This window comes from Bos indicus x Bos taurus, chromosome 23 (genome assembly GCF_003369695.1).
Source record: "Bos indicus x Bos taurus breed Angus x Brahman F1 hybrid chromosome 23, Bos_hybrid_MaternalHap_v2.0, whole genome shotgun sequence".
NCBI lineage: Eukaryota > Metazoa > Chordata > Mammalia > Artiodactyla > Bovidae > Bos > Bos indicus x Bos taurus.
This window is the reverse complement of record NC_040098.1, coordinates 53,259,425-53,273,189: the sequence shown is the minus strand read 5'-3', so window position 1 is coordinate 53,273,189 and position 13,765 is coordinate 53,259,425. Positions and strand designations below refer to the sequence as shown.

General features: G+C 50.8%; 1 protein-coding gene across 4 annotated transcripts in view; it reads left to right on the top strand.

The window, feature by feature from the left end:
• DUSP22 (dual specificity phosphatase 22) overlaps nt 1–13,765 on the top strand; it is a 50,325-nt gene that overhangs the window by 25,689 nt on the left and 10,871 nt on the right. For 3 of the 4 annotated variants that reach the window (XM_027524200.1, XM_027524202.1, XM_027524199.1), the window contains exon 4: nt 8,442–8,491. The exons of the other annotated variant lie outside the window; for it this stretch is intronic. In XM_027524200.1, coding sequence (XP_027380001.1) covers nt 8,442–8,491 — 50 coding nt within the window. The remainder of the gene's footprint in view (nt 1–8,441; nt 8,492–13,765) is intronic. 4 annotated transcript variants of the gene reach the window in all.

Genomic DNA, 13,765 nt, shown 5'->3' with positions numbered 1-13,765 from the left:
CACACTGTTCTCCCCTCTGTGCCCACTGCGAGAGGATGCAGCTGTCAAAATAAAAATAGCTGTCAGATTGCTTTCAGTGGCAGCTGGTGGGGAGGGAGGGAGGGCTTGGTGAAGACTGCGCTTCAAGGAAGGCCTGGGACGCTGATCAGCCTTAGAGCCAAGTGAAGAGAAGCCCCCGGTCCTGTTGGGGGCTGGGCACCCACACTGCAGTGTGACCCATGCGCCAGGGAGCTCAGTGGTCTCTGACCCCCACACGTCCCTCCCTCAGAGAGAGAGGACGCGCTTCCTGACGCCCAGGGGAGGCGGGAGTCATGGGCTCATGCACTGGCGGGCACCACGTTTGTGTGTCCTGATCTGACCCCACCCCCACAGGACTGGCCAGCTGCCAGGCTAGGGACAATGCCCTGCTCTGGGTCCGTGTTTGCTAACCCTTTTGGGGGTCTAATCCCATTTGGAGGATGCAACGTCATGCCCAAGGGACCTGGAATGCTGCTTAGGAAAAGCTGCTCAAGTTCTGAGGCTCGGTATTGCGCTGGAGGACGTGTTGGCAGCCTGCGGGAAGGTCTCGTCCCACTGCGAGGGGTGGAGTCCGGACTCAGGTGCGGGAGCACGGACAGCATCCCAAACGCTCTGGTCCTCCCCGAGGCAGCATCCAGCACCGTCCTTCCTGCAGAAGGTGAGGATGGTGGGCCTCGTATAGTCCAGGCGGCTGGCACACGATCCTCCAGGCCCCGCGACCTCTCTGTAGCCTGGTCTGTGGTGGCAACAACGCATGCCTTGTTCCTTCACTAGCACTTCCAGCCACTCAGTGTGCCACACATTGAATCTCATCTCCTTGTTTAAAAGAATCCTGTGCTGGAAGGAAACCCCTCAGCCCCTCTCTCTAGGGAGCAAGGCGCGGGGCTGAGCACGAGCAGTGGTTTAGAGTCGGGCAACCCCGCCGTGTCCCCACGCCTCCCGCACGAGAGACGCGCTCCTGGTCGTCACGGAACTATGGGAAGCGTCTCCATCTGAGCAGGGCTCGGCACACGTCCGTCAAGGGCCAGGTGGTGAGTGCGTCAGGGTGCTGTCTTCCTCTCCTCTCATCCATGTCGTGACAGGAGCCGTGGGTGACACGCAGATGGCAGGCGAGGCTGTGTCCCGATGCACATGGGCCTGTGTGTCAGCTCCTGTCCTCATGGCTGGGTGGCAGGGTTCGCAGCCAGGCGTACCTCAGTGACAGAGCCTGCATGTTCCTGGAGCCCACATCAGGCCTGAAGCTTGGGGCTACTGCGTCCCCAGTGCAATGCACACCTGAAAAGTCCTGAGCACCCGGCCTGCCTCCACCGCAGGGATGGCTTTCCACGGTTAGTGGGTCTGGCCCATGCGTCCCACGGAGCCATTCAGAGCACACAGGACATGCACATGGAGGCTGTTGGGTTGCCCGGCCGGGGCTGTGCATCCTGCCAGCCACAGGGGCGCTGGCTCCCTGGACATAGGCTCTCAAGGCACGCAGGAGTTTAAGATTCTAAAAATGGATCCCCTCCCTTCTTTCAGTGACCCATTATTGATGGCTAGAGAGAGAGGAGCTAGGCTGCAGCAAGAACTGAGCGAGGACCCAACTCGACGGGGACAGTCTGACGGGGAGCCCGATCCTCCCACGCCAAAACTGTCCTGTCCTGGCAGCAGTTAGGGCAGTCGTCTCTAGAGTCCACCTGGGGCAGGGAGACAAGGTGGGGACAGCTTTCTGAGGAAGCACCCCCGCCCCCGAGACTCCTGAGGGAGAGAAGGTTCCATGGGACCTGGGGGGCACAGGGCGCCTGAGACACGGCAGCCAGGTGGTGGGCTAGGCGAGCTGTTGGCAGAGGGGCGGGGTGGCGTTGTGATAGAACGCGGGGCTTGGGAGGGTCTTCTTCACTTTGCTGACGGGCTGTTTGACCAGCTGAGATGGGCAATTAGATGAAGCTCCACCTTTGTGTCTCTTACAGCCGGACCATCCACTGATCACTCCCAGAGTGCTTCATCCACAGTGACTTTCAGCGTGGTCGTGTAGCATTAGCACCTGTTAGGTGACCCTGTAGAATTGCTCGGTTGGGGAGATTTTGCCTAAAATGCTCCGTTTTCATGAGTCCCGTCAGGCACACCCCCAGCAGGAAGAACCTGGAAGAGGGTTGGTGGTGTGGCTGGCGTGGCCTCCCCATCGCCCACCCGTGAGGCCCAAGGAGCTCGGACACACTGACTGTGCCCACTTGAGCAAAAGGAGTTTGAGCAAAAATAAGCACTTGGTTTCTCCATCTGCGGACCTGACAAGTCAAATGCATGTCATCTTTTGACTAACCTGAAAGAAGCCAACAGGTGCTGGAGGGCTCTCATTTGCATTTTTTCTCACAAAATCAAACTGAAGGCTAAATCTTGTCTCTCCACTCTGACCTTCCCACCCCTCCCCACCCACCGGGCACCACAGAGTTCTTGGAAGTTGTTATTTGTGGTAGAGTTTCCTAAATTTAGCTGGTGCAGAACAATCAGTGGCCAACGGGGACGTTAAGAAAATGCATCGTCAGTTTAGAGCCTGGACTTCGGACGTTTTATGTGCAGCTAAGGGAGGATTGCCTTCTGCGTGGTTTTCTACAGTAGTTTCTTTGAGACTTTTGCTGGGGTATCAACAGCTAAACAGAGAGGTCATGGGACCCCACCCTCTGGACCTTCCCTGCTCAGGGTTTTACGCTGATGTCCAGATGCAGTCTCTGTGCATATAATTTGTACTATTTCTCCTTAAAACACTAACTGGTGACAGTTCTTAAACTGAGGAGAAATACTGATCAACGTGCCAGGACATGGGCTTTCTCCACAGTGAGGCTCTGCCGGGGGCGGGGGCGGGTGAGCAGTAACAGACGCGAGGCCGTCAACCCTGACCCGTTTGTAAGCAACTTCAGGTCAGCAGTTGCCATCCTTTGGGTCTGTGACCTTTAAGAGTGTGCCCAGACTGATGTTTTCAGGGTTTACCTACCTTTAGGTTTATATTAAAGTTCAGAAGCTGTCAAATTCGTAGAGAAAGTAGAAGGTTCTGAGGGGCTGAGGCAGGGTCGGAGTTAGTGTTTAGTGGGGAAAGTTTCTTTTTGGGGAGATGAAAATGTTCTAGAGACAGATGGCGGGAATGTGAATGTGAACACATGTAACGCCAGTGAGCTGTACGCTTACAATGGTTAATCCTATGTTATGTATATTACACCACACAACAACTGGAGAGCGTGTCTCAAGGAGACAGACTTTTTTTAAATTGGTGGGCTTGTTTCTGATCAGGTGTGAGACAGTTCAAGCTGAATTCTTTTTAATTTTCTGTTTCTGTTCTGGACTCAGCATTTTGGGAGTGTGGTGAAACTAGCTCTCCTGGGGTCTCAGCTTATTTTCTCAGACTCTGCAGTGCAGCCCCCAAACGAGCAGTCGAAGGAAACCTGGTCTTTTCAGGGGACCCCCGTGCACACCCATTCTGCTGCTGACACTGAATGGGAGAAATGAGAAAACGAGGCTTGTGATTATATCGTTTCGCCTGTATTTCCTGATATCCATCCCATAGGAGCCCCCTCGCCTCCCACCGACGTTTCCTCATAGGTTGTAGGCAGGCACAAAGGAGTGTTCTCTAAGGGGTCTCCGTTAGCCTTCCTGGGAGAGAGAAGACAGCTCTGCAGGGCTTGACTTTCCTTTGAAAAGTAAAATGTCAGCAAGGTTCTTCAGAAGACTCTTACTTATGATGTTTCAGAAAGAAAAAAGCAGTGAGTTTTAGAAATTGTACTTGAAACAAGCGAGAGTTTGATCCCTTTACGAGTCCTGAAATCAGACCCTTGGCCCTGCTTTTCAAGTACTTGCCTATGTATCATTTTAAGTGTCATCTTTAGTTTCAGGCCCCAAGAAAGGCGAAAACCCTACTCTTGGTGGTTACTATGCTTGTTGAAACAGAAAACTGAAAAGTATTAGAACTTTTGAGAATATAGTTAGAAAGCTCTAACCTTTTGTTCAAGACGAGCCTCTGGAATGCTTTCTGAACTTTCTTCTCACTCAAGTGCTAATTCCTGCTTCCTTTAAAACCTAATCAGAAGCTTCATCTAAAAGGCTGTCCTTGGCAGCCCTGCCTCACTCTCCCTTCTCTCCTGTGTCTCCCTACATTGTGTCGCGCTAACTGGTGGTACTTGGCCTTGTGAACACTCAGCACATATGCTTTTTGCCTTTTCTTCCCTCTGGTTCCCATTTTGTCAGTATTGATGCCATTCTCAGGACATGTGAGGACATTCAAAGTGTCATGGAGCCCGAAGAAATCTGTCTTTGCACTTCAGGGCCAGCTCTCTACACTAATAGTCTGTAACTTGACATTTATCAGTTCCAAAAAAGCTTAATGTTAATTGCCTTTCCACCAATCACTTTTTGGAAATACTGAATTTTTATTTATTTAGTAAGAATTTTATTTCAAAAAACATAATTGATTTTAGGGGTTTTAAAATAATAGGGGTAATATGAGGGAGGAAATGCCACTAAACGGATGCTATAGTAATGGAAACATTGGTGCTATTTGTATTACTTACGAATTTTTCAGATTGCTGTAGAATTTTGCCCTACAATAAGATATCCTTTCTTTTTTGCTAAACTTTGCATAGCTTAGCTAAACACACCATGGCCCTTATTCCTGTCTCTGTGAACTCCAGCACTACAGAGTGGGCCTTTGTTTCGGTCCAAGCAGATGAATCTATTCCACATCATCCTGAAACATTTGCAGAGCCCTGTCCTCTAATATTGGATGATCTCAAGTGTGTCCAGCTTTCTTGTTGGCGCTGAGGCCCTTCAGGCTGCCGGCACCCTGGCTGCTTTCTGAATTAGTAACTAACTGAACTGTACACATGTGCAGGCATCACAAGCCTTCTCTCAGGCACCTCATGTTCTGCACTCTGGCCTCCAAGGAGATGCTTTGTGCTTTGTTAATGACTAAGCCAGGATAAGTAGACGTCCTGGGTGGTGAGCAACTGAGCCTTTTTGGCAATTTTGACTCCTTTCTTCACTGCATTTGCATAGTTTGTTCCCTTCCTATTGTAGGTCACAGTGAGCCGCTGGGGCAGGCGGGCTGGAGGCTGACACCTGGAGCGTGTGTGTGTGGTGTGCCCCCCACGTGGTGTGGCTGTAGGTATCGTGGTCACCAGAATAAGGCTTGCACTTCACAATAGCTTTCTTTCCTTCTACTATGCTTCTAATATGGTCTGCACGTTAACTGGTCTTCACCGTGTTCTCATCATTCCCCAGACATTAGTAAGTACCTGCTGTGTGCCAGGCATCATTCCAGGGAAGGCTATTATTGTTGTTATTGCCTTTGAAAGAACAAGGTCTTATATTTCATATTTTCTGTGCCTTTCTTTGAAGCAGAGGGTCCCCAGATTTGTGGCCGGGGCTGCTTGTTCCTCCGCAGATGCGTCACAGACGGGATGCTGTAGCGGCCACACACCCGTCCCAGCTGGCCCGGCCGAGGGCCCCGCGGGGCCAGGAGCAGTCTCCTCAGCCTCTGTGGGGCCAGAGGGGGTGCCCCTGGCCATGTTGCCTGGTTTTCTCCTGCCGTGTGGGGCCGGCCCCTTTCCCTTTGTGCCTCGGGCACCCCCAAAGGGAAGGAGACCCCGTCAGGAAACCCTGAAGAAGCAGAGTGCGTCCGGCACACCACGCTGGCGTCGAGCGTGGACGCCGGCGTCGAGGGTGGGCTGAGAGCTGTTTACCCGCCTCCTTCTCTTCCTCCACTCCATTTCTCTCTCTCCGCCAGACGCGTGGGCTGGGCTGGCCCTGGATTCTGCTGGAATCGAGGGGCTGTTGGTTGGAACATGTAGCGGGAGCTGTCGCCCCACGGAGGGACCCTCCGCGTGTGGCTGGGTGGCCAGCCGCCCAGAGCAGCGGCGCCAGGAGCAGGGCAAGTGGAGGCTCAGGAGGACCGGTCGGCAGGGAGCGGGGACGCGTGTGGGAGGGGGCATCTCACAAGCTTCTGGGCCCAATCCACAGCCAACCCTCCCTCGGGAACAAAAGGCAAAGAGTGAGCGAGTCATTTCAACGGAGAATTATGAGCTGATCAGCGAGTGTATCTACACCACCTCTTGTGTGGCCTCCGTGAGGGAAGGTGTGAAATGACTCCTCCAACAGTATCGTTTCCTTTTCCCTTTTCCTTCTCTTTACATCGGGCTCGCAGACCTCTGTGGTCAGGAGGTGTGTTAGAACTTTAGGCAGTTGCCTCGCTTTTTCCAGTCAAGCAGAGGAGCCCAGGGCCAGGGGACAGAGAGGCAGGAGACAGTGGGCCACGAGGCGAAGCTCGAGTGGGCGTTGGGGGGAGGTGGGCAACCTGTGGCTCAGGTTCTTCCCTGCAGCTGACCTTGCATTTCCCGTTCGCCTGTGGGACGTTTGGCCCCATGTGATGAGCTGCTTTGTGGATGAGTAGCAATAAAACTCATCTTCTTTAAAACCCAGAGGGGCCTTTGTTAGAAGATGTAATGATTGACTCAAAATTAAAAATGTGTGTATGTGAGAGAGAGAGAGAAGCAGGAAAAATGTTGTTTATGGCCTCTCTAATGGTGGGAGACAAGCAGGGGAATTGTGTCCCCTAACCCTGGTGACTCATTTGAAAAGACCCTGATGCTGGGAAAGATTGAAGGTGGGAGGAGAAGGGGACAACAGAAGATGAGATGGTTGGGTGGCATCACTGACTCAATGGACATGAATTTGAGTAAACTCCGGGAGTTGGTGATGGACAGGGAGGCTTGGCGTGCTGCAGTCCGTGGGGTCGCAGAGAGTCGGACACGACTGAGTGACTGGACTGAACTGAACTGATAGGTCAGTTGGTAAAGAATCCACCTGCAATGCAGGAGACCCTGGTTCAATTCCTGGGTCTGGAAGATCCCCTGGAGAAGGGAAAGGCTCCCCACTCCAACATTCTGGCCTGGAGAATTCCATGGGCTGTGCAGTCCATGGGGTCGCAGAGTCGGACACGACCGAGTGACTGAACTGAACTGAACTGAAGCCTGCTCTTAGTTGCAGACAACAGCTTCCACTCTGAGCCCTGTCAGCAGAAGGGGGCCTTTTAAGAAAAAGTCCAGGCTTGTGGTCTCCTCAGAAGAGCTGGACAGACAGGCTGTCTTCTGAAGCTCCAGGGGCAACACGCAGACCACAGTACACAACTGCCCATTGAGACCTGCTGCCACGCCCACCCAGCACTCCCCGCCCGGCCGCCACCTGCACCTGCTGGGCAGGTGCTCCTCACCTGCTTGACTCTTCCCGTGTCCCGTTTCCAGATCTGCCTCAGGCAGGTGCGTCAGACGACGAAGCCAGGTCCCAGGTCCGCACCCAGCAGCAGAGCTTGAGAAACAGTCCATGTAGCTTCCATGTTGGAGTGTGGGATCGACAGCACAGAGGACCCCGTGCTCCTTACAAGGCAGCACTAGCAAATGCAACACAAAATTCCTAGGCATGTGAACTGACACTGTAACTGTGTCCAACTGCAAAAAATGCAAATAACTTAGAAATAATAGTTTGATGGCTTCAGATGCTAAGGGACTTGTGGTTGGCGGCACCATGATTCCACATGTTTCTCCTGCATTTACTCTCAGGTCGGTTATTTTTCTAGTTTTTGGTATGTCCCCCCCCATTGATTTTTTATGACATGGTGGCTATATTCTGTTTGATTAGGCTATCACGAGAAAAAGGTTTAAAAGTGGTTTATTCATTAATAAGTCTTCATGGAGCCATATTGCTTTGAAAAGTTTGCTGAGATTTCTGAACTCTGTATTTTCACCTGACACTGTAGAGTTTGGGAACTGTACCTTAAGTCCCTTCAAAGAAGAGGTTTTAATAAAATTCGAGTTCAGCATGATTCTTATAGCATGAATTTGCATAAACATTTTTATAGATGTTTATAGTGAACAATATGAAGTTCATTTTTTTCCAAACTGAGTCATTCTTGTAAAAAAATTAGCTTGGTATATAAACTTTTACTGTCCTGAAAACTAAGCAAAACAAATCATTTCCAGTGTGTGCAGGTCCAAGCACTTCTTCAGTGGACTTACGGCTCTCCCTGTCCTGGGACTGACACACAGCATGTCTTCTTGACAAGGCTTCTGTTCTCAGTGCTGCCTTTCTGGCCATTCAGGGTCTTAAGTGAAATAGATTTAAAAGGGAGAATATGAATGTGCATCGGAGGTGGTAGTTTTGAAACTCGGTAAGTGGACACTTACTGAGAAGTACTCTAATTATTTCGCTTTTCGTGTGCATATGGTCATGGAAAGTAACCAGGAACCTTAATTAAAGTTTCCCCCCAGTTCCTTGGCAACAAAGGATGAGTGAAAAACTTCTCCTTTTTATTTTTTATATTTTGACCCGAGTAAATAGTTCCTTTAAATTTTTTTCTCCACTGAGTATCATCTTTTTATTTTATATATGTTTTTATCATTCCACAGGGGGTTAAATACCTGTGCATTCCAGCAGCGGATTCACCATCTCAAAACCTGTAAGTTGGTTTCTTTCTGTATTATCTGGACATGTTAAAGGGAAAGGACGTGCAGTCACCAGAGCAGAGGGACCTCAGTGCCTGGCAGCTGCCCTCCTGGGAACCAGAGGCCCTCCGTCTGTGCTCCAGGTGGCTGGTCCTTCCACTGAGCAGCTCGGGTGGTGTGTGTGTCAGGGACTGACTTTGTAAAGGGTGTCTCAAACCATGCTTCAGCATGTTCACATTTCCCTGTAAACTGTTGCATTTTGTGCAATAGAAACAGAATATGAGCCACAAATGCAAGCTACACATGTAATTTTAAATTTTCTAGGTGCCACATTAAAAAGTAAGAAAGAGAGAGGTCACAACAATTTGAATAATACGTTGTATTCAACTCAGTATACCCACAAGTACTACCAGTGCAACATGTGCTCAGCATTTTAAGGATGAGGCATTTTACATCATTTTATTCATACTAAGTCTTCAAAACCTGGGGTGCTATTTACACTTACAGCACCTTCCATCTGGACCAGCTCTGTCTCAAATGTCCAGCAGCCCCACGTGGCCAGTGGCTACCCCAGGGGCCAGAGTACTTGGGAAGCTTGTCTGAGTTGAGAGACCAGGCTTTTCTGGTTAGGAAGGTCCTGCCCTCTCTTTCCCACAGCTGGAAGCATCTCCATCCAAGGAGAGAGTCATAATCGCCCTCCTTTCCAGATCCCCATCCTCACGGTCATATGAGGCCCGTTGAACTGGGCTTGGGTGGACGGGGGACAGGGATTGGAGACCCACGAGGTAACAGCTGGGACACCACTCTGCTTGGTGTCTGGAGGTTATGTGGACTAACTGACCTTTTCCTGAGCCTGGATTTGAGCCAGACAGCTGAGAGGCTCAGGAGCTGAGACATGGCTGTCCCAGACGTCCATCAACCAACTCGTTTTTGCTGCCTGTTTTCAGTCAGACACAAGGACCCTTCCCGACGACACACAGCTATGTTTCAACAGGAAGAGCCTGTGTAGTTTGAGGATTTGGGAGTCCAAGAGCTTGTCAGCATTCAGCTTTCATGGCTTTCAAGCTCTATTGCCTATAAGTTCTACATTACAGAAATGTAGACTATAAAAATCTTACCCCCTGAAGGTTGTCCACTGCTGAACATCAGCCAGCCTTGGTTTTCCACTGCTGGAGAGCAGAGACATCTCAGGTTATCCAAGAATTTTGTGAGATCCTACCTGTTTGGAGAAAAGGGGAGCATCGTCAGATAAGCCGATGTGGGGAAGACCAGGGGTTGGGGCAGGGCGGATGGTGCAGGTCTGACCAGGAAGGGGCAGGGGGGCCTGGGTGAGGGGCAGCAGTTCCCACCCAAGGTCGTGTTTCCACACTGACTCTCCATGTTTCATAGGAAAATCCATCTTTAAGATTGAAGATGATAGAGGAAAGACTTTACAGGGTCACTAGGAAAACAGTAGTAGCCTGGATATGGGAGGAGGAGAAGTATCAGAGAACTTCCTTGGTTACTAGTCGTGTCGAGAAACAGAAGTGGTTGGGGGGCATGGTGTGTACGGAAGGAAGTGAGCCACTGCCTTTCTCTCGAGACCACAGCGATCTTCTGCCCATGTTTTGGTGGCTATTTTTAGAATGGTTGCTCTGGTCTTATCTCAAACCGAGATTCTGACATGCTGTTGAACTTGTCAATACTTGATTGGCATTCTGTTTGGAGCATGTGATTGCCGCACCCCTTGGCATCTGTAGTCAGGGCAGATGGCCGCTGTACTTGGACCACGCTGCCTGCCGGGACGCTCCAGCTTTGGTGCTTTGGAGGGGGCAGCACTGGGCTTGATGTCCAGGGGTGAGGACCCCGACCCTGCCCTGTGCAGACATTAGAAATCTCAGGTTCAAGGCCAGCTCCATCAGCCTTGGGCAGGTCATTCTAAGGCCCCTGAGCCCCAGTTCTCTCGTCTGCAAGGGCCTGCCTTTGGCATTTATGGAGATGAGGCCATGTGTGGAAGTCTTCTTTGTGACCTCCAAGCACTTTTGAAAACAAGAGTGTGTTTTTGTTCAGAGTGCATTGGTGTGGCCTGAGAGTCACAGGAAGGGCCATTCTGGTGCTCAGGAGGATGTGCCCCAGGAAGGCCGGGGACTGAGGCTGCCGTAGCCCGTCCCCTGACTTCTGGCATCTCCTAGGTCTGCTCAAATCTGGCAAAACCAGCCCAGCGACAGTCAACCTGGGCCCAGAGGACTAGCTCATAAGATTTGAACTAGTTCTCCCCTGTCCCAGACATGTACAGAGGTCTTGTAAGATGTGTGATTTGCCTTATTTTAACTCTTTGCTGTATCTGGATGAGAGGGTGGTTGACAGGTGGGTGCTGCAGTTGGGAAAGGGGGTCCAGACCATAATTCATCGGAGACGGAGTTATGCTCATAGGCTCGTAGGCATGTGGGTGAGTCTTTGGGGAAATGTTTATTTTTGATCCATTGGTAATAGCAGAGCTTACACACAAGTAAGGCTTTGGGTACATAAGTGTCCATGGCTCTGTAAACGTGTCTTGCTTTAGTGAAGTTCTATGAAGATAGTGAAGCTAGGCTTGGAATTCGAGTGTAGTTCATATCTTAAGAGACAGCCTATGAAACACCTTGAGTTTCTCCTTGCCTGTCACAGGTGTTTCATTGGAAAGCACAGCCTGCAATTTAATGGTAAGCATGAGTTCATGATACAGAAAGTCTACTGACGCTGACAGGCAGAACCCTTGACTGTGTGACCTCCTCCCTGAGCTCATTACTCACCAGATAGGGGAGTATGTGAAGGCTGACCATAAGCCTTCAGTTTCTGTATCCCCAGCCAGTGTAGACAGTCAGGACACAAAGCCTCCTCAGGCTCTGGGACCTGGCTAGAACCAGGGTCCTTCAGGTGAGCAGTTTCTTCTCGGTGCCTAAGAGTTCTTATATGTGGGGACAAAATACATTCTAGAAAACTGTATTGCTTATTCAAACAGATTTAAAAAGTTGTTTCCAACTTAGGATAGGATTTAAGGTTAGTATCCTAAATCTTTCCCCACACATCCCTGTAGGAATTCTTCTTGCTACTTACGTCAGTCAGAAGGCCATGACCTTTGGAGAATAACTGCTTTCAGTCACTGCAGAGGCTCCAAAAAGGTCAGTTTTCTGGCTTGGCCATCTCCTCACAAACTCCCCCTCTGATCTTCCAGGAACTTAAATTGCAGAAACCTGGTTTGAGATGACAGTTAACACATCAGAATTTTAGCTCGGTTCCCCCAACCACCCTGCCTCACAAAGTCAGGAAACGGGAAAGTTCAAGCTTTCATAGTGGCAACAGTCCCAACCCAGGCCAGTGTGTTCTGCTTGATTTGCAGAATTAGAGGCACCGTAGGCTTTGTCTCAGACACACACACCTCCTGCCAGTGGCCGGCGTGCGGTGGTTGAGTGAACCGAGGCTTCTGGGAGTGTTTGCTTTTGCTTTCTCTGTGTACTTCCTCGGGCGAGTCATTGTAACCTCATTCTCTCCTCTGTGAAATGTCTATCTCACACAATTTCTGTAGCTTTAGGTGAGGTGGTGAAAGTGTTTACTGACCCTAAGTGTCTCCAAAGAATTAGCTTCCATTTTCCGCTTATTCAGGAAAGGAGTGTTCACGTGTCTTGAAAGTGAGTGGTTGGAGGTATCGCTGCTTATTCATTCTTGTTTTAATATTTTTCAAATTGGTGCCTGTATTTAGACACCATAAGAGAAGGGTTATCATTTTGTCTTCTTTGAGGAGCTGGCAGGTTTGCATCTTCACAGCAGAGCCTTGATGACAACAGAGGCTTGAGAGTCAAGCAGGGTCTAAATTTCTTGGGGTTTTTGTGGAGAGAAGAGGTGTCAGCGATGCAGACAGCTTGTAATAAACAGCAGTAGACCCTCCTTATCTGTCCCACCTCCTGTCTTTTTGTGTGTGTTTTCTTTAGTTTATGTCTCTTGTACTTCCAGCTCTCTTTTTCTCTCATTTACATTTTTCTTTAATGTTAAAAAGCAGTTCTGCAAGATCAGAGGTAGGTGGGCCCTGGAGTACTGTCCTATTTCCAGACAGAAATGCACATACGTAACTCCTGAGGACTTCGTAGCAGAAGGGAGAAATGTGTAGAAAATGTGTGTTGCTTTCTAAGATTTCACCTATTCAACTTAGAAACCTAGTTTTTAGTCTTAGACTATGTTTCTTTCTTTTTGGAGGTGAAACTGTTCTTTGTGAAATGAAGAGATAGTAGGTGGTAGAGAGGGTTTTGTTTAATTCTTTTTACAATGACCTCGTCTGGCACAGTGAAGTGTGCACTACGCACGCCTCGCCTGACTCTTCTCGTGCTGGCGGTGCAGGAAATGCAGGACTTGGGGAATCCTTGACAGAAGCACGTTGAAGGCCGTGAGGTCTGCCGAGTGGGGAAGTGTCTCTGTCCTGCTCACCTCAGCTGCGGTGAGAGCTGCACGGTCAGTGCAGGGTCCCGGGGGTGGCGCCAGGGCTGGACGGCTCTAAGGAGGAGGAGCTCGCTGACCTGAGCCCGCCCTCCAGAGCTGGCGCCCAGGAGAATGCACCACACGCGTACTTTGTTTTCAGCATCTTTTCTGAGGAAAAACCCCTGAGGATGCTGGCCTTTCCTGGGCTTTTTCTCCTTCGCTTTCCTATATACATACTGCACACACTTGTATACACTCTTATACACACAGGTGCACACATGTACACACACTGTGCACACACATGTGTGGGCTCTGACGAGGGTCAGGAGAAGCAGCCTGGTCTGTCTCTGCTGGCTTTGGGGGAGCCCAGCTGCCCACATGGTGCTGAGCCAGACCTCCCCCAGGCAGAGTTCTTCCCGCCACAGACCCCTCAGTGGGGACCACAGCCCACAGGTCCTGCCATCTTGGAGTGAGAAGTGACTGTTCAGGCTCAGAGGATGCACTTGGCACGGCGTGGCATGACTCTGCTGGACCCACGAAGGTCAGGAAGACCCTGCTGGCTCTGCTCTCGGCCTCTGGGTGGATGCCCTGGCCATGAGGAGGGCCGGCACTGGCCACAGAGGAGGAGCCGGGGGTGGTGGCCGCTGCTGGGCTGTTTGCCAGCCGCACGGAGGACAGCGCTCGCCAGGCTCACAGGTCTGCTGTGCTGGCTGCACACTCACGTGGGCGTGCGGGGCTGCACACTCACGGGGGCGTGCTTCTTGTGGGCGCACCCCACCAGCTCTCCCCCGACAGAGCGCACCCCACGTCTCTGCGTGGAAGTAAAGGGACATCGCGGAGACCAGGAATAGGGAACCTGC